The 20,438-nt window shown below is 40.7% G+C and overlaps 1 protein-coding gene across 1 annotated transcript in view; it reads right to left on the reverse strand.

Moving 5' to 3' along the window:
• Window positions 1-2,922: 2,922 nt before the first annotated feature.
• Window positions 2,923-20,438, reverse strand: part of MRPS6 (mitochondrial ribosomal protein S6) — a 47,222-nt gene continuing 29,706 nt past the window's right edge. The window contains exons 2-3 of the mRNA XM_033011282.2: window positions 15,322-15,461; window positions 2,923-3,559 (exon numbers count right to left, since the gene is read on the reverse strand). Of these exons, the coding sequence (XP_032867173.2) occupies window positions 3,379-3,559; window positions 15,322-15,461 (321 nt within the window). The 3' untranslated portion in view covers window positions 2,923-3,378. The remainder of the gene's footprint in view (window positions 3,560-15,321; window positions 15,462-20,438) is intronic.

Genomic DNA, 20,438 nt, shown 5'->3' on the forward strand with positions numbered 1-20,438 from the left:
AAATTGGGAAAAAGGAGTGATTGAAGACATACCTAAGATCTTTACCGTAAAACCACTTGTGCTCATTTGTTTGCTGAAGGTTAAGATGGAGAAAACATTTCTGAGCCAGGAGAACTGCCAGTTGCTATTTTAATACTTACCCAATTCTGCATATCTCCACAATCCACAAACAAGAAAACCAGAGTATCTAGGAGCATAAAACTACTTATTTTATACACTTGGGAATATAATCTAAGGAAGGGTTGAAGAGCTTCACTATCGGATTCTTTGGTAAACAAAATTTAAAGTAGTGGTATTCAAACTGTTCGGGCCTTTGGGAATGCCAACGGAGTTTGACATTTTAGGTATTTGGCCATGGTTTGGCTGCACAGACTCTTCTGGCTCTCCAGCAACACCACATAGTGTCCTGAAATTTTATTCTTGGACATCAAAAGCCACTCACAGCCCAGTGGGACAAACTGGCTATTGACAATCAAAAAGGCAAAAGCATCTGAAAGACATGCCAAGGTTTCCCTTGTTCTGCAGGGAGAATTTATGCTCATTCAGGGTACAGTTACTCGTTTTCTTCCACGGCACAACTCAGACTGTTTGCTCAAACCCAGAACTGCTCCAACCTTCTGATATACCCCAGCATCCATTCCTGCGTTTACAGCTATTGAGAGAGAAGGCGCACACTGTTATGCATTAGCTTCCCAAAATAGCTAACTACCAGTCTGAGTGGCTGACTGGGCTAAACAAATTGCAACCCAAGACTCCTTCCTTAGCCTCCCCCACCCCACCCCCTATTAAGGCAAAAAAAAATAAAAAATGTTCTCATTAGAAACTATCAATTATGAAGAAAATAGTACATCCAGTTGAGAGCCAGCTATTCAGCAGACCTTTTATAAATAAATCCTGCTGCTGAGAAAGCACCAGTGCTTATGTAACCATGTACCAGTCCAGCAAGCACGGCTCTGCTTGTGGCCACTGGTTTCAGTGGTCAGTGTTTCTATCCCAGAGGCAAAGGCGGCTTTCAGTCACTCCCCTCTGCATGCTCAGTGCTTCAGAAAACAGGATCAACTGCAGCTTTGAGAGATGTGCTACTGCTGATCCACTCTCAGGATGAGCTGGACTCAGGAGCCCATGTCTTCTCCTCTTGACATCCATCAATTTTCTGTTAAGGTCAGAAATGGGTCCCACAGAAAAGAATGGCATGAATGTGATTGACCAAAGGTCCTAATACACAACAAATAATGTCTCTTATTTAACAATAAGCTGATGCGCTCATCTCTAATGAACATCTAGGATTTTCCTTCTGAACACAAGCATCAACCTAGAAATTGAAACAAATTAAAGACAAACATACAACATTTATATGCATACAGCCTCTGTTAACAATCTTAATTTTGTGAAGTTGAAAGCTTATATATTCTCCTTTCTAGTCCAATGAAATCTAGGGCCCAAAGTCCTAGCCAGAGGCAATGTGACTGTAAACTACAGGCTTTCTGTTTGCTTTCTATTTATGAAAAGCCTCTGAGAAACTTTTGAGTAAAACACTTTCTTTTAAGCATTCTGCATTTCCCTACACGTAGTTTGAACTTTCTATGCTGTGAATCTGATTTTTCAGCAGCCCATCAGAAAGGGCAGCTCAGGGAGACAAACCTACGGCTCCTCCTGGCTAAACTCATGCACATATGGAATGAAGGTCTGCCCTACAAGCAAAAATCATTAATAAGAAAAGCTCTGCATACACAGCAACCACAAGATCAAAACTGGCAGTAAATAAAAGAAAAAAAAAACAACAAAAAAAAACAAAACAAAACACGAAACAACCAAACAACCAAAACCAAGTACATCTAATATAGATCCGGCATCAGTAAGCGTGTAGTACATTCTCTCTGCTCTAACATTTTTTCCAGGAAAGAAGAGACAAGAGTCTGCTCTTAAAAGAAAAGTGGATTTAAAAACAGAAAAAAACACCAGAAAAAACCCAAACAAACAAACAAACAAACACCCACAAAAACACACGCGTTCATGCCTTCTAAATGAAGATGTAGATGTACAGATATAAAATTTCCTCTTTCATTTTCCTAATTCACTTTTTCTTTGGAAATAATAATAAAAAAAAAAAGATAGAAGAAACACAAGTTTCTTTTCCTCCTGAAGTTCTGCATCCAAGGAAAAAAAGCAGAATCCCCCCCCAAAAATGACCCACCTAGCTCCATGAAAAAGAGACAAACTCATGATGAAATAGCACACTGAAGAGTGATCACACCAAGGACACCTGTCACAGGCTTCTGGGAACCTGCCCTTGCCCTCTGGACTGACCTTCCCTTTGGCAACACACAACGCTGGAGTGCTGGAAGAGGCAGCTTCCAGATGAAGCTCATTCAGGTAAAAAATATCCTCTGCATAACATCGTATCGGTGTCAACTTATTTTCTTCTACAGAAATAACTATATGACACACACACTCCTTCGGAAGAAGAAATGGCCAGTGCATTCCTTCAGTAGCATGGGGGGAAAGTGGAAATCCCCTGGAAACTATTGAAATTATGTCCAACCTGCAGGACGTCATTCGACATTATCTCCATCTTTTATGTGCACTGCTTTTTCTATGGTTTTCACAAGATCAAAAGACAAACAAAATGTGCATTAAGACCTTTGTCCTGACATTTTCTCAGTTTGAAATGTCCACCTGGGTCTAGCAGATGGTAAAACAAAGCATCTTTTATTCTTCTGTTCATATTTAAGCATGGTTATTCTCTAATCTGCCATCTGGAAGTTTCTGGGCTTTTCTATAAAGAATAACTTTTTACCTGTACTTTGAACAGAGTTATCACCTTAAAGAAAGAAGTATGACGTGCCTTTTGGCAATGCAAGTTATTTTTTCTTGTACCTTTTCTGCTTTTAAAAAATGAGTCAAGTTTTATTTTTAATCGCGCTTTTATTACCTTTTTCCAAAATCAAGCAAAAAACCCACCTCCAACAAATCAAAAAACCTCCAACAAATCACATCCTATACTGCTATATTTACACTGTAGACTTCTTAGTCTTTTATGTAAATATACATATTTTGAAGTAATATGTCTTTGGAAAAGAACACTATTTTTAGCTTTCTGATAATGGATAAATCTTCATTATCAACATAATGCTTTAAAAGAAAACTAATTTTCAGAGTTGTCAAATATCAAAATAAGGGTACAGATTAAGCGTATTCAACTTATTATGAACAAAAAGAAACCTCAAACATTACAATAACTCAAAATAGTGTACTATACCACACACATAACATGGCCAAAGCTGATTATTTTTGATGGACATTAGTTATCACAATTGTTCTCCAAAGCAGGAATAAAAAAATATTTTTAAAAAGTCTCAGACATGCTATTTGGAATATTCACTTCTTCTTGGCAATTAGTTTCTCTTCATAGTTGACTGGGATTATGCCACTGCATTCTTCTGTCTTTGATACCTGATGTTTTACAAAACCACGTCTAATTACATCAATATCACGTCCTAAATGATCCATCATGGTTGATACAACTGAAGGTGGGGCTTCTATGTCTATCAAAAAATACCTGCAATGAGAAACATACACACAATAAAGAAAAAGTTGATGCAGTACAGGTATTTTTAATTCAAGTAACTACTCTGTGGAATTTCTTAAATGGAGCTTTCTAATTTTTTCATGCATTTTGGTACCAGAATGGCTTGAAATAAAAGCTGAGTATTACCTTGATTTCAAATAAGAAAAGTTCAAGTGAAGCAGGCTCAGCCTGAACTTTTCTTTGTTGTACAGCACTGCTTACCCAAGGAGATTAAAGAGAGCTTGCTCTTCTTGTACCTAACTCCATTCATTTCCACACCTTGAACTGAATAGTCTTTAAAAAAATAAGTAGGGTGGCATATTCATTTCAGTTGCAAAATGCATCCTCCTCCTTTGAATTCACAGCGTTGTTTCTTTGGCGAACAGATGCCAGCATGAAGCATCTCAAGCTTATATACATACAGGCACATTTCTTCCTTTAAAGTTCTGCCTTAGAGCTAATGGAAATTTTAAAATTACAGCAAAAGAAACCCAAGGAGATGGACTTATCCCAAATTAGGCACATCTCCGATGTGAACACGGCTTAAATTCTCAATCTGAGAGTGGGAGCTGAAGCCGCGCACGGGCAATGCCCACTGGCACAGCTGATGAGCATTCTGTCGCGCTGGCCTTGGTGGGACTGGAAAGGTCCTTCCACATGTGCACAGCTCCAGGTAAGCACCCTGTGCCCACCACACTGCTATCTTTGGCATCTATAAAGAAAAAGACAACCACCTACCTATGGGAAGGAGAACACTGCTCTCCATTAATATCTTAGGCCACCAAGGTTACTTCTGCAATAAACTCCTTTGCTGAAGAGCTGCACCTTCTTCATGAGCTCAACTATAATTTTGCAAGAGGCTTTTCAAATTCCAGCACACCCGAGCAAGCAAAGATTTCTACTGCACTTTATGAGCCCCACTTCAGACAAGGGACACGACTACACACTGCACTAACTTCACCTCAGATGCAAATTCATATCTCAGAAGAGATCCCATCTCTTAATGTGAGATGTACCTTAAATTCGATAACAACGTTATGTCTGCTTTTCCCACAAGTTATGAGCAACCTAGTGCCAGCCATCGCACTAATGCAAAAAATGAGTAATCCATGTCACTGGCCACCTCTCCTCCCTGGAAATGCTGTGAATGAACCAGCACTGTCAACAGAGCTGCAACCAGGACACTTTTCAATCACTTTGCCTGCAGTTGCCATGGTACTCCCTACTGTACAGTAAAAAGATACTGAAACTGCCTCAAAAATCCTACTGAAGAGAACTAACCACACACCTTGTTTCCAAGACTATCAGTAATTTAAAGGCTAAGTGTACAGCACAGCATCTCCCCGCTAGCTATTTCATTTTAAGCCTTACACACTCTCTTATCAAAGCTCTCCCTTCCTTCTAGTCCACTCAAGCACAGCTCTTCACGAAGCATCAGTATAACCTGAAAGTGATATCCCTTAAATGAAGTCATATTATCCAGGCAGGATTAAGCATCCCAGTTTGATTTAAAAACTGTACCTAACAGAGAGGACTTCGTTCTGCAAGAGGTATGGATTCTTATTCAGTCAACTACAGCATCAGCATCACAGTCCATCTTCATAAAAGTAATCTTGGAGGGTAGGTCCCTAAGACCAGATGCTGAACTAGGAGTCTGAACAGGAGATAGAGGAGACGGGATCATGAACAACACACTCACTCATGTTCTTCACGCTGCATGGAGTTTTCATACAACTAAATGTGTTACATAAAAATATTACACACAGAGGAGACCTATCAGGCCAGAAATGACTCAAGCAGCATGTGTTGGATTACTGCACAGGGGTGGAATCCACCCATGGAAAACATGGCAAAGATGCTTCTCCTTAGCCAGATGTCCTAATCCTGAAGCTCTTACGCAGGCATCTACATCAGCAGCCTCTGAATTTGCCTCTGAAGTCTTTTTTTTTCAGAAAGACCAGACTGAAGCACTGAATTCTTGTACGTGAGGGGTCTGATGGGAAAAAGTCTCCCTGCGGCCCATACTGCAGCAACGAGTCCTCCCGAACAGATGCCCGGCGAGTGCGGGCTGTGGCCAAGCGTCACTGAGGCCAAGGGACCAGCGCCAGGTCACGTCAGCAAAGGAGCTGCTCCTGACTGCAGCAGGCTACTGAGAGCTACAGGAATAACTTGCCTCAAGAAGGATTTGGAGGAACCCTGGTGAGCTCAGTCCCCCCTCACACATCCTCACAGGTTTCAGTGGGGAACAAGATTTGGCATAACGTATTTGGAAAACAACGGCCCACCATTTTCTGGTCTCCAGAATTAAGAGCTGCCACCTGGTTAAAAGTTTAGGGAAAGAAACAATTTTTAAATTTGGACAATTCTTTAGAAATACTGCACAGCAACATCTGAAGGATGCACACCCCTTAAAAAAGGGAAAGTTGTGTTTTCTGTTAAAACCATTAAAAGCCACTGGTAAATTTAACAGATGACACTTAACTCTTCTCGTTGGGAAGAAGCCTTCCAAATCCTCTCACAGCTGCAACTAACAGAAAGGAGGATGGGGGAAGGAATTCTCACTGGTAATCCACCACCACCTTGCTGCCCCCTTCCCTTAGCAAGAGCATTCGTCCGTATTGCAATTCGTGCTCTTTGCTGCACCATTTCAGTCCCACCATTTCTCGAGAATTTAATTTCATTTCTGCTTGCAAGTCGTATGCTGCTTTTCATTGTGTTCTTAAAACAGCAATAGGGTTGGGATTTTTTTTCTCCAAAGGCTGCTTTGCAACTTTGTGCTTTCTCACATTAGCAAAGGGTGGAAATTTCCACTGACGCACTGTTGATAACTGAAGGAGAAGGGGGGGATGGGAGGATGAGCTGTTACAGCATATCTTTATGACTCCTTGCAGAATAGGTATTTTATCTGAGGATACAAAACTGCAGTAGTTAGGGACAATGCCATTTTTTAAAAACAACCACCACTCTTCAACATTAACAAGCAATGAATGCCTTCCTGTGCCAAAAAAGAGAGAAGAAAAAAAGGCCAGAGTAAAAAAAATATTATTTCTTTATTAAAGAAAGGGAAGAAACTAACGGCTGCAAAAGCAATAACCAAACACAATTGACAATGCAAACCCTGAGGAGATCTGGAACCCCTTCCCCCCCAAATTATACATATTTAAATCAGCTGTCACGAAGCTGTGGGGTTTTTTTAACCCACTCTCAATAAGGCATGCAGTGATCTATGACCCGATACGCAATGCTGTAGCTACTGTTTGTGTAGTAAACAAAAGCAATCCCAGTGAGACTTAAAGATAGGGAAAAATACAGAATGCAGGAGGGAAACCACCTCATTCTTGCAAGCAAAAATGCAAAAGCATTTAGGCTCTCTAGGAGTCAGCCGAGTCATCAGGGGAGAAATGCAGGAAAATTCCACTGATTCACTATGAGACCACAGTTATTTTTGTCATCCTGCTTGACTGTAAATAGAAGGATGATTTAAATACAGGAGAGCAGATTGAAACATATTAAAACAATGCATTAACTGGAAAAAAAAATTTCAAATATCATATGATCTCAAATAAAGGAGGACATGCCTTTGCATATGAGAGAAAAAGGAAAAAAAAAAAAAAAAAAAAAAGGAAGAAAAAGCCCAGTTTCATTTATCCTTTTTAACATATTCAAGCCAGAAATTGTTTGAGTCTCGAGTCCTAATGATACTCAAATATTTTTCTTTTCTTTCAAACTGACAGTCTAGGATTTCAAAGAACCCTGAAACGCACCTGGATCAAAACTCACTTTTAAATCTGCCTAGATTACAACTCACTCGGCCTGGGGAGCCAAGGAAAAAGCACATGTATGGTGGACTTGGAAGATGCTGTGAGGTCCCATGGTTGTACCCAAAAAGTGTTTGTAGCTTAAATTTCTCCTTTACATAGTGGCAATAAGTGTATGTAAGCTTCCCTGGTGGGGAGGTGGAAGATACAAAGGAAAGAGAATGTTCTGATGAACAGGTAGAGGTGAAGCATCAAACAGGGAAACAGGAAACCAACCAGAGGCAAGCAAGCTGTGGCACTCGTGGGAGAGCAGCTGGGCATTCGTTCCCATTAAGGTAATCCTATACAAATCAAATTTTTTTGCTACCTGAACGATCACTTCATCTTTGGGACCCCTGCATTGCTCTGAAGAGAGGTAGTTGCTTTTCTTCTCAACTCTTGTGGTAGCTACCCTTCCTCAGCAAGGCAGGCAGGCAAGTTCATGCTCAGAAGATTATCATTTTGTAGCTGGAAGGACTAGTACACGTTACTTTTAGCTTTTAAAAAACACACATGGAGTAGATGGAAGTCCCTTGAAGATCACAAGGATATCAACGGGGACGTGCCAGATCAAAACCAAAAGCTGGTACCTTAGTAACTAGACTGTGCCACAGCAATGACGCAAACAATCCATAATGAGCAAGTACTTTTGGGAAAACTATGTTTTACAATCCACAGTCTTCAGAAGTTTCATTTGCCAAATTCCATACATAGATGCCTGTTATTAAGCTAATTTAATAATGGAAAGACAATCTGCAGCTTTGCAGAAAAATAAAAGAAAATACTGTTACACTGCAAAAGAGAACCAGTGTGACCTATTTGGAGTATTTGAAAAGTCATGATCACTGGGCAGTATTTGAAAAGTTTATAAAATTGTTATGAACGGGTCCGAAGTTACACCGCAAGTATTAATTCTGCTTGTGTCACTTCTTTGCTTTCTGTATAATATACGGCTAAAAAAAAAAAAACAAATGGTGACTGATTCCCATCCCACCAAGCCCACTATTTGAAGGCAACCATCACATTTAATCAATATGCTTGCATAAGGATGCTACAGAATTCAGCGCATCAGAAAATCATACTGGAGCCTTAATATCACAAACTATTGCACAGTGCCATTTCTTCTGAAAAGCAGCAAAATTGAAAACGGCACTCCCACAGGTAAGGTGGAGGTAGAAAAAACATTTCAGGGCTCTGATATTTGAGGCACATCCACACTTACGTGCATGTACATGTTGACAAAAGCATTTGAAGGAAAAATAAAGGTTCAACTCATCAATGAAGAAAGCCCCATCTAGTGGAAGAAAACAATCAATTTAGCAGAAAATACTATAAATGTGCATAATACTCAAACTGGTTTTATTCTCATCCAAGTGCATTACAGACTCAGAATTTCTCTTCGCTGAAAAAGATTAAGATGTTCTAAAATCTGAACAGAAACAAACAACACAGGTTGTGCATTAGCTATAGATTTAGTTTGGTGGTATTAAGAAAGGAAAGCTTGTAACCCCTGTCATCTGTTTTTCCTTCCTCGAGTCTTCAATAACCATGAAAATCGTCAAGAGAGTCTACCTGAGAGAAGCTAAACGTGTCGGTACATTTATCTGCAGGATGAAGTCCTTTAACTATGCAATAGTTTGAATTTTACTAGGGGGTGGAGAGAAGGGTTTTTAAAACTTGTAAACACTCCAGAGAACAATTCTGATGGGCAACTATTATTTTACTCTTACAAATAAAGTAAATAAAACTGTATCCAGACAGCATGGGTTATTGGAAGACACTTCAGCATCTCTTGTCCACAGAGTACTATTCTGCCACAAGATGCTTGTTTAAAAATAAGTTGTGCCAGTACAGTTTCCTAAGCTCAGATACATTATGGAAAGAGGAAAAGTTTGACCATGTAACATAATTTACATAGTTTTGCAAAACATTCAAATGTCTTAAACAACATGATGCTCAATTACTGAAATACTCCTCTTCATAACTATCTATTCCTTGTGCATTAGGCCACGGAGGCACCAAGAAATGAGAAAGAGTCATGCCCCCTTTCCTGAGCTTTGGCAGAGCAATGTTATGTCACGCACCACCCAATGAAGGCAAGACTCAAGGTGCTCCTGCAGCAGGGCCAACCACTTTGGACCCTAAACCACCCAGCAGAGGTGGGAATGATTTGCAGGAAGGCCAGGACAGCCCCCAAGCCTTCCCCACTGCAGCGGAGGGGAAGCTGGTACCGAAGCTCGGTGCTCCAGCTCCTGGGGAGTAATTGCAACACTGCACGGCCTGGAAGCCAAGTTGAGCTCATCATGCTGCACCCTTGGGGAAGGAACTCGCCTCGCCATCTTCCCCCATCACACAAACAAGTCCGCAGCACAACCAAAACTGCAACCTGGATTTTCAACTCCCGATCCCCTTAGATGCTATCGGTATGTATCCTGCGCTCCTCGGTGGACCTTGGCAATCACCAGGGTCCCTGCACACCTCTTACAGAAAACTCCCCATGCATGTGTTAAGATAAGCACCCAAAATACAATTCAGCAAGAACAAACTCAGTAAGACCTGAGCTTGCTATTTCAGAGAACAAGTGGGCTGATGAGATAACTGGGAGTGAACAGCAAAACAAAAAGATTAAGAGACAAGCAAGCAAGTAACAAAAGAAAATTGCCATCTTTTCAAAATCAAATTTGAAAGGGAAAAAAACAACAAGGCAACGAAAAACTGGCAAATAGAACATGGAGATTGTTATGAATAATCAGAACTGTGCAGAGTTTAGCTGGAGAATTCACAGATAAAGTAAATGAAATAATAAAAATGTGAGGAGAAAGGTCTAGAAACATTACTATGTTACAGGTAGATTTCATAGGGGAAAGCACACACATACATGAAAAAGTAGAAGGGAAAGGCCACTGTGCTCTATCGATTTGCAAAACTGTACTAAATCTGAGCACTGACAAGGCTGACGAATATCATTTTTTCTATAACAGAGATAACAAAAATAAGAATGGAAGCAACATTAGGGGGAGGAACAAAATCACTAACAACAAATCTCTAGGGGATAGCAAGACACTCAGTATTCAAAACCCAGTTTCACCTGGCCACTTTCTACTCCCCAAAGCCCCTGTCGTAAGTCCTCCCAGTTTAACAGATTCCTGGTCTGCAAGAAGTTTGAGACATTACCTTCCCAAAGGAGTGTCTGAATCTTATTTGTTTAAAGATCTGTTTTGCAGCTGCCCTTGTACCATCTCCCCTAAAGTAAAAATATCCTACATACCAACCACGTCCCCCAAACCACCTCCTTTATCTGATGCCCTGAGGCATGAAGTGTCATAAGCATATGATTAAGGCACAGCCTGGCAAGGCCAAAGAAAACGGGTATGCCGCAAAATGCAAACCCACTGACTCTGCTATTGAGATCTATCATTTTACAAACAGTTGCAATATTCTCCAGTTTAGTACTGACCAAGTACGTGCAATGGCTCTGCAATGTCATCACCCAGCCCCAGTCTGGACCCTTTATTTGAAAACTCCTTTGAGGGATTCAGTGATTCTGTATCATCTTAAACAGCAAACAAATCCAGAGTTTAACATTCCTTGAATTCAAATGCTAGTACACACCTTATTTAAATCAGCTCACTTTTGTTTGTTCCAGAAATAAGCACCCCCGATACATGTAATACAGTATTAAAAAAAAAAAAAAAAAAAAAGCATTGTGTTAAAAGCAATTTAAATTCAACTTATTAAAAATTATTAACAAGTAGTGGCCAGTAAAACAAATACTTGGCACAAATCTATTGCCCATTAGGAGATAAACTTGGTAATCTTTATTTACATTCTTCCACTGTTTTGTCAGAGAAACAGTGGCCATGGGCAAGTCACTCAGGCTCAGTGCCTCAACTAAATTTACATACCTAACCCACATTGGAAACAATGTGTCCTCATCACATTTTATTTATCAATAAGGTGAATAGTGTTTGTTACAATTTTGTTACAATTTTGTGAGATGTTACCTGAATCATGCTCTTAAATACTTTAAAAACAAAGTACTAATGTTTTACTGCTGCAGTTAATAACATAAATGTGACTTAGGAGCTAATTCAACTCTAGTTTAAAATATCAGTAAAGCAGTGATTTAAAAGTTTGATTCTTCAGACATATCCACGCAGTTCCTGAAACATACTATTTTCATAATTACTTAAATGCAAAAGCTGTCAATATTAGGTCTCTAAAAAAGGAGGGTGTTTTCTGCCAAAAGAGATGCATTTAAGAGAAAGACCTAAATTTGTTTTAATATACCCTCAATGCACATGCACCACCTGTTCGGTGAATATAATTTCCTGAGAAGAAACAAGTCAATTATACATACGATTTGAGCTCTTCAAAGCTGCCTGGGAGAGTAAAACCACTCATTCCAGTGACAGCTGTGGGCCACAATCCCTTATGGCAGGCTTTGAAAAATTTCAGCTTTACAGATCAATTGGCAGTAAAATTCTCATTCTCTGTACAGTCTCCTGGATATTCTTAAATTTATAATGTGCCTGTAATATAGTATATCTGAGACAGATGATGCCAAAGCACTACAGAACTCAGGAGGGAAAAGCACTTTATTAAGGAGGCAACTATCCTCCCTACCAACTTATGAATATATGTTTTCCAGTTTAATTCTTTAGTGTTCACTAAAGACACTACCAAAACCTCGCTAAGTCCAGCAGCAGCTTTGCTGCACACATCACACTTGCGTGCCCTTTCACTGTCAATCACTCAGATTTATGATACGCTGTATATAATGACTTGAATTGCAGTTAAAAATGGAATTAACGAAATGAAGAAGACATATCAGCAGAAGTCTGGGAGAAGGCATGCCACAGAGCACATCTCAGTTGAGCAGCAAGTAGCTGGTGCTGCCCTACCGATGGCCCTCAATTTGAGGTTAAGAGGCACAACCTTGATAGCACTGGGAGTTGTACAAGGCAGCAGAGCTAGGCTCACCATGCTGGTGAGAACGATTTCCAGTTAGTTTTGTTTTTCGGGCAAACACCCCATGCAGGTGGGAGGATTCCATGCCATTCTGAGTGACAGGGAGACGGTTCTTGCAGCGGTCACCAGGACAAGAGCAGTCTCTAACAGACACACTATTAAACTGTGATCCATGCTACAACTACTGCATTGAACTGATTTTCATACAATTTGTTGCTAAGAGTAGGGTGTTCCACTAATTCTCATATAATTCACCAGCCAGGAGGTCCAAGAAATAATGGATTCGGTCTACATCCTAAGTCTCCAACTATCTACACCCTGTTGGAAAACTACCTGAAGCTCTGCTACGAATCACCAAACTAAAAAAAAAAGTAAAATTAAATTTAAAAAAAATTTAAAAGCAAACAAACAAAAGAAAAAAATATTTGAAAGATTCAACACTCTTCCTGCCACAGACACACAGTATCATTTGCATTCTCACAGAAGCCCTTTCAGTTACTTCAGAAGCAGCCCAGACTAAGGAAAAGGTGACACACTCTCTGCTACTTAATACACTACACTACACCAACTTGCTAAGAAAGGGAACATGGACAGAATTAAGAATTGGCTATGAAGGAGAAAAGACCTTAGGATTGATTTCCTAGTAAGTACAGGTATATATTCACCTTAGTGAAGTATCTTGATAGGCCTTTTTTTACTTTTTAACTCTGTCCTGTTAAAAAAAAAAACGATTACTTCTTACAGATGCTGTAAAGTAGAACTGACTGGTTTTATAAGGTGGATCAAGAACTGACTTTTCACTTCCTATTCCTAGATTATGTTTAATACCTTGAGTAACTTATTCTCCAGACCATGTAAAATATTGGATGGTATACCAGGAGTCCACCACACCCGTACTCGGAACTGCAATCTCCCCAGCAAAACCTACAGAAATACAATTCTCCGACATTACTGGGTACTGAAACTGCCTGCTGCTCCCCCTTGTAGTATCTCATGTCTCCTGAATTTGAGTTCTCCAATTAAAAGCACACAAAACAACTATTTCCTGCAGTACCCTCTCCCAATCACTTCTCCCTTTCTTTCAAGAAGCCAAGCAATTTAGGGGAGGGAACTGTTGTATTCAAATACAGAGGATCCAAATCCAGGGCCATCAGAATGACTACTAAATATTTAGAGACACTTGAACTGGGAGGTAGAGGAGGAACAGTGATGGTAACATTAATCTGACGGCTTCCTGCCTGTGTTTCAAGACACTGTCACAATGATTTGCTACTAAAACTTTGCCTCATTCAAAACACAAAATATGTCTGCTCTGAGGAATCTGAAAAGAGGGTTATGCTCTACAGATCCCCTCGTCCTGCTTATTAAGTAGGCAACCCGCTACAGTAAATGAGTTAAGCTAGTTTACACATCTGAAAGATCCCCTGGAGAAATAGCTTCTATTCATTTCTGCTACATAGTTCTTGTGATGCTGGTTACTGTCGTCTTCTGTTATGGTATCCCTGTTGAAGAACCCAAGACCTAATCTGTAGAAGTACTGCCACCCAAGCCAAGCCGAAACAGTCATCCAAAGTGGTGAACCTCAGAGTGCCAAGTACTCTCTAAAATAAACAAACAAAAAAAAATCTAGAAGCTAAAAGTCTCAACTTCAGCACTGAAAATTAGGGGAACTTAAATCTCTCTGCCTTAGCTCCCCACCTGTACAAGGAGAGTAACACCAGCTCCTTGTTCTGCTGAAGCCATTGGAAAAGACCTTAATGTTTATGAAATACTTCAACAGAAGGATGAGGTAATTAGTAATTCTGTCTTGAGACAAGGCTTTGATTAGCTCCCATGTGTAGGCAACAAGACTGCATCGTAAAATGAAAAACTGGCAGGATCAAGCTATGTTTTGAAGGACACCATGGAGCAGGAGTGCAAGACAGTCATGGCCACAACGCCATTGCTTTTGGTTAAGTAACAGGCACATGGTGAAGATTTCCTCCCCTACCCTTCGTGTCAGTCTGCTTTAACTGGCAGCTGTCACCACTCCCACTTCACAGGAGAATGAAGAGGTCCTCAGAAGAGGGAGTGAAACCGTGAGTCACCCCTGGGGAGATGATCCAAGAAGGGCTTCATAAAAGGTGCACCTCTGGAGTCACCTCGCCTTCCCCAGTGCCAAACACCCCTCAAGGAAGACTACAGGTGGGTGGGTCGGCCAACCACCCGATTGTGAACAGTTGCATTACAGGGATTAGGAGGAGCGTGTCGCTAATTGTTATTTTGATTACCGCAGGCAGCCCCAGCACAGTGCGGGTTGCCTAGCAACATTTCTCAGTCCTTGGGAGAGCCAGCATCCATTTCGGAGGTAGCCTCAAGGAGCAACGACACACCGACATCAGTGAGCAGGGGGTGTGATCCACAGCACCTTCCTCCTGCACCACGGGGGAAGCCCGACACTTGAGGTGCCAGTTCACAGCTTCATTTACATTTCTTGTACTTCCCATAAGCCACACGGTCAACTTTAACAGCCTTAACAAAAATTGTATCAGAAACACAAGGCAGTCTTACTGGGTACACATGGTAATTAACATTTAGTTCAGATGCATTAGAGAAAAAGAATCAATCCTGCCAATTAGCAACCAGAAGATTAAGTACGACTTCTACCAGTAAACAGCCTAATCAGCTTGGAAAATAGTTATGTAAAAAAGACATAACAAAATAACATTGTGCACATTGGGGAAATAGTTCTGCAGGCCTGGACTCAGGCTACGTGTAACACAGCAACTAAACACTAATGAGGACACCTCACAGAATAAAAGATACAAAACACTTGAAGAAGCAGAACACTCGCGTGCACAAACAGCCACACAACACCTTAACTGAGACCACAGACATTACAGCTGTACTCCCAAAAAGCACAAGAAAGATCAAACAATGAGAGTTACTTATGGACATTATAAAGGAGCACTTAAAGGATTTTAAGGAAAAATGCATCATGCATACCATCCTCTTCTGTGGTGCTCGTTGTGCTTGGAGATTCTGTAAGGTAGAGACTTTTCTCCCAGGTTTTCTAGGTTCCTCACAATGGCTCCTCTCTCCATAAGAGCCTCAACAGTGCGCTTCAGCACAGCTGCAGTCTCGGGCTTTAAAAGAAAAAAGAAAAAAAAAAAGAGAGAGAAAGAGGGAAATGTACAAAATCTGGTTATTCTTTAGAAGCAATTAGAAGGGACACCTGTACTTGCATGGCTCAGCACTTGAAGAGACCATTCTGTAACCTGAGAGGGCAAAGTGGAAGCAGATCTCCTCCTAAGGAAGAAAGCTTTTAAGAACAAACAGCCAATTCCTCTGTGAATTATGGCAACAGCAATGTTTCCACCAGTTTCGAAGTCAGGCCCCAACAACAACAGGAAACAGGAAATAGTTAATGGCTTTAACTCACCTGGTATCACTTTGGCTGACCCTTGTACAGGTGTAAGTAAATATATGTGGCAAAGAGCAATTATGAATTGGCAACAGTTTTAAGGTCCCTGGACCATCCATGCTAATTAACATTGTTCAACGCAACATTTAAAGTGAACAGTGTGGGGGGAACACTAATCTGCTACAGAGACAACATTTAGCACCACATTCATTCTATATTGTCATTTCAACTGCACATGCACAATATTTAGACCCTTGGCTAAATCACTGCACATCTCATTACTTTTGCATAACACACATCCAAACCTTTTGAAGAGTTAAGGAACTGACGTGCAGTAATTAGTCTAACATGCAGAGATTTCACTCCTTAGAAAAACAAGTTTGAGGGACAGGCAGCCAAAAAACAGTAGGTAAAACAGATGCAACATATTCTTGCTCACTGCAGATCAGAGCACTTTAGAGTGCTGAATCATTTCGGCAATGACACTCAACAATATCTGTGAAAATGTTAATAAAGTACAAATTAGAATGTTTTGGAAACAACTACCAACTTATACACTCTCAGCAACAAGAAATATTTTAAGAAACAGATCTCCTACAGAGAAAGGAAACTAAACCGATGTCCAACTGAACACAAACCAAACTGTACAGCTTTCTTCTGCGTTTCTTGCAACATTTCACATCAAGATATATTCCCAAGTCTACTTGTCCAGTGAGATGGCAACAGCTGTAAACGGAAAAGTAAAGAAAGAACTGATTTTCAGCTTTAACCAGATTTTATTTTGTTAAATCAGACCACCATAATAATTTCACTGTCCCTTCTCAATCAGAAGAAAGCCGGTGTAAGCCTTCAATCACCTCATAAGATGACTGAAAGTTAGTTTCCTCAGTTTAAAGTAGAGATGTACACAATTCCCTTAATGGAAATTTGTGGAAAAAGGTGATACCAGAATCTCACAACATGCAGTGCAGACCATGCTCCTGCGTGTGAAATTTCTCCTTTGTTTTCCTGAGGATACAAGGTGATTTGAAAGAGCCTCCAAATGCAGAGAAGAGATGTTCAACATACGATGTTTTGCAATGTTTGACTGCTCTTTGAAAGACCTGAAGTACGGACAGTCTGAAATGTTTTCTTGTTCCCATGGGCTAACGGTCCTGTGGCAGTCAAAGAGTCAATCACGGGATCACACCTACTGCCCCTTGCTATCAATCAGAAATTTTATCCCCCTCTCTTCAGTTGCATAAACTGCCTGGGAAATTTATTATCAACAGAAAGAGCCTAAACAGTTATAAGGTCAGCAAAAACGCCTGGACTTTTTTTTCAACATATGTTTAGATTGTGTTGTAAAACAATTACGGGGACCAGACAAGTATGTATACACATGGAGAAATGTTGCTAGCTTGCCAAAATTCCTCAACGCATTAAAATCATTGTTTCTCACAACAGATAAATTCTAAAAGTATCTCTTGTCACAGGTGAAAAGTTAGGATGAAGTGATTAAGACATTTTATGGATTATACTATATTAATTTAAATCATATTTTAGCTGAAAATCAGGAATAACACTATTTTTCAGTTGACTTGGGATGGCTGCCTCCATTATCACTCATCAGATTTTCAAGCAAGCACCTTTCATGATTAGGATGCCCTTCTCCAAAACATTTGCAGAACTAATTGGGTCTCCCTACAACTCTTTTTGACCTCTTGCCACAAAACAAGCCATTCCCACAAACGTTACAGGAGTCTGAATTTCTGAGATTTCCAAAACTCATTCAAGGTTACATGGAGCAAAACCAGTGTGCTCAAAACTTACAAAGGAGAGACTGACAGATGGACAGGCAGACCACAACCATGCAGCTCTTTGCTACAAAAATAGCATAAAACCAACTCTGTAAAATCAAGTGGGCCCTTGCCTGTCAACGCTACAGCTGATGATGCTGACCATATTAATACTTCCATTCCTCCCTTTAAATCTACCTCTTGTATCTCACATACTTCTGCATATTAGATTCAAATACTAGAGAGTATCCCATCAACACAAGGATTTTTTTCCAAGACTGGGTTCTTAGCCTTCTCTGTATGCTCATATTTTACATTATTTTTCATCCTCTAATACATCTGACAGCTACCACCAATCAGTCGCATGCAGTCCTCTCTCTCTCTCCACAAACCCAAGGAAAAGGACAAGCAAATACTATCAGAGAACTGGGAAGCGGCAGCTATGACATGTTACTCAGAACTTTGAGCAGCATTCAAGGAGTGGGAAGGGTAACTGTGAAATCTGTTGGCTGAGCTGACAGGACTGAAGGTGAGGAACAGAATCATGCTAAGTCAAGTAAGGAGATCAAGTAGTATGTTCACAATAATGCCAGCAACTTGGAGTGAGCATAGAACAAAATCTCTTACTCTGCATTACACCCACGTGTTCTTTTGCTGTAGAGGAAAGTGTTCTTTCAGACTTCTGCTATCGGAGAAACATCAGTAACAGCCAGAGAAAAGGTAGCAGCTCCACTTTACTTGACCCTTTTCTTCACACTCCACAAATGCCAAATCACAAGCAGATAGTGAGGAGCAGAGGCTCTTAAGACTCTCCCCATGAAGAATTTCTACCCAAGCTCCTTATGGCTGTTTTAGCTTGACTTACGTGACACAAAGGTGAGAGAAGCTGGCCCAAACTCTAGACAGTTTTTATGCTGCTTTCATCAATGCAGGATCTCAGCATTCAAACCCATCTAAATCAGGAGCTGCTGGTGAGACACCCTCATTTGTTGTGAAGCAGCAGGCTAATATAGACAAGCCAAAAACTACAGAGTTAATGGAGCTGCGAGTGACATCCATAGTTTAATGCTGTAAGAACTACACCAGATATCTGGCTTCAAGAAAGAACAACAACAACAACAGAGTTTGTGAAGAAGGCACCAAGTTATGCATTACTATCTAGAAGGTTTTGCCTTTTGAACAAGAATCTGACGTTGACCATTGGGATTTTACATACCCACATTAGTAAGGGAAAAGAGCAGTTTTAGGAGAGAAAGGGCAGCTAACCTAACAGTTTTAATATTCTGTGCACTGCTGTGCACCTGTAGTGCTTCCAACCCTAGTCTTGAAAGCACATTCTTGGAAAGCAATAGGATCTGCCATCTAAGTCTTCTCCCACTGTGCCTGCTGTGTGTGGTTAGGTTGCAGAAGCCTCCATGGTGCTCACACAATTATCGCAGGAGAAATCTCTCGGGTCAATGAATAAAAATACCGTTATGTTTACTATTGCCACTTATCTCCCACTTGCATTAAAAAATGCTGATCCATACACAGAGCTCCATTCAAAAGCGATTTTAATTGATGGAGACCTTCAGACAAACAGCTGTCTGCCCAGTGGTGGAGTTGTTTGACATACCCTCCTTAACAACCATGCAGATTTAAGTTAAATGTTATTGAGTAAGTTTACTCCTCTACATCCCTCATATCCTCAAATGACACATAAGCTTTTTGGCTCTTTTATACATGCCAACAGATCAGCACATTCCCTGAGCGGCTGCATGTCCAACATGATGTGCAGTTTCTAAACACAATGAAGCCTAAGATCAAGTCCCATGTATTTAAAAACAAAACAAAACAGAAAGAACAAGAAAAGAAAGCCACAGATTTCTACATTAAGGATTGTAAAATATTACACGTTTTTGCAATCTCCCCACTTGTGGACATACTTTGAAAACATAAACTAATTGTTGGTTTTGAAAGCTTGTCACTGTAATCCCTCTCATTCTTCCTCTCCAAAAAAGATCATGGTTTATCATAGCTTGCCTAAAGCCATCAACCAAACTATATATAGGCTAGCCTTTCCTAACCATAATATCCACAGACACAGGTTCCTCGGTTTGCCTCAGAGCCAGACCAGTTGAGTACATAGGAAATGGTATTGCCTGGCTCCCAACCCAAGAGCCACAACATTTTTTTCCTGAACAGCCAGCACTAATTCCAGTACCACAGATGTGGGGAAGCAAAGATGGGGGAATTAAAAAAAAGGAGAAAATGGAAGCTGGTGCCAGGATATCCATGCTGGAGAGCAGGAAGCACTAGCAAGAGCATGTAAGCCCTGGTATGTAATTCTAGCTCTGGTTCCCCCTTCTGCGTGCATACTCAAGCCAGAGCCCTTTCAACTGGCTTCACCCTCAGTGGACTTGGTGAACTTTGTTAGGGAACTTGGCTCACTATCATTCAGCCACCAGTATTTACCTTGTTCTCAAAAAGGTACATGCTCCTACAGACCCGACCAAGCCATGGAAGGAAGAGGAGGTCACTGCAGACAGTCCTTGGAAAAATGACCCTGGAAGAAGTAACTCAAGGACTGTTGTCTACAGATCAAAATTCCCCACTCCTCTACCCCCACATTTTTTAACCCTACAGCTGCCCAGAAGAACATATTAACTAGCATGTCAACCCTGTATCTGCTGGGCAAATCACAACAGAGGTACATTACAAAACATACTTTCAGTGTATTGTTGGCTTTCTCCATGGATGAGGATCACCACAGCCGCGTTCACCAGGCAGCTGCACCACCAGGGAGGCCCCACGCAGCTGCTGCTGATGCCACAGGAACATCCAGATCACCGAGCCCCTTTCCACAAAGAGTCCAGTTCAGTTTATGCAGAACAGCACTACTCCCATGAAGGCATACATAGCCCCAGGTGTCACGCAAACCA

This window comes from Tyto alba, unplaced genomic scaffold (genome assembly GCF_018691265.1).
Source record: "Tyto alba isolate M040663 unplaced genomic scaffold, T.alba_DEE_v4.0 Super-Scaffold_14, whole genome shotgun sequence".
NCBI classification, from domain to species: domain Eukaryota; kingdom Metazoa; phylum Chordata; class Aves; order Strigiformes; family Tytonidae; genus Tyto; species Tyto alba.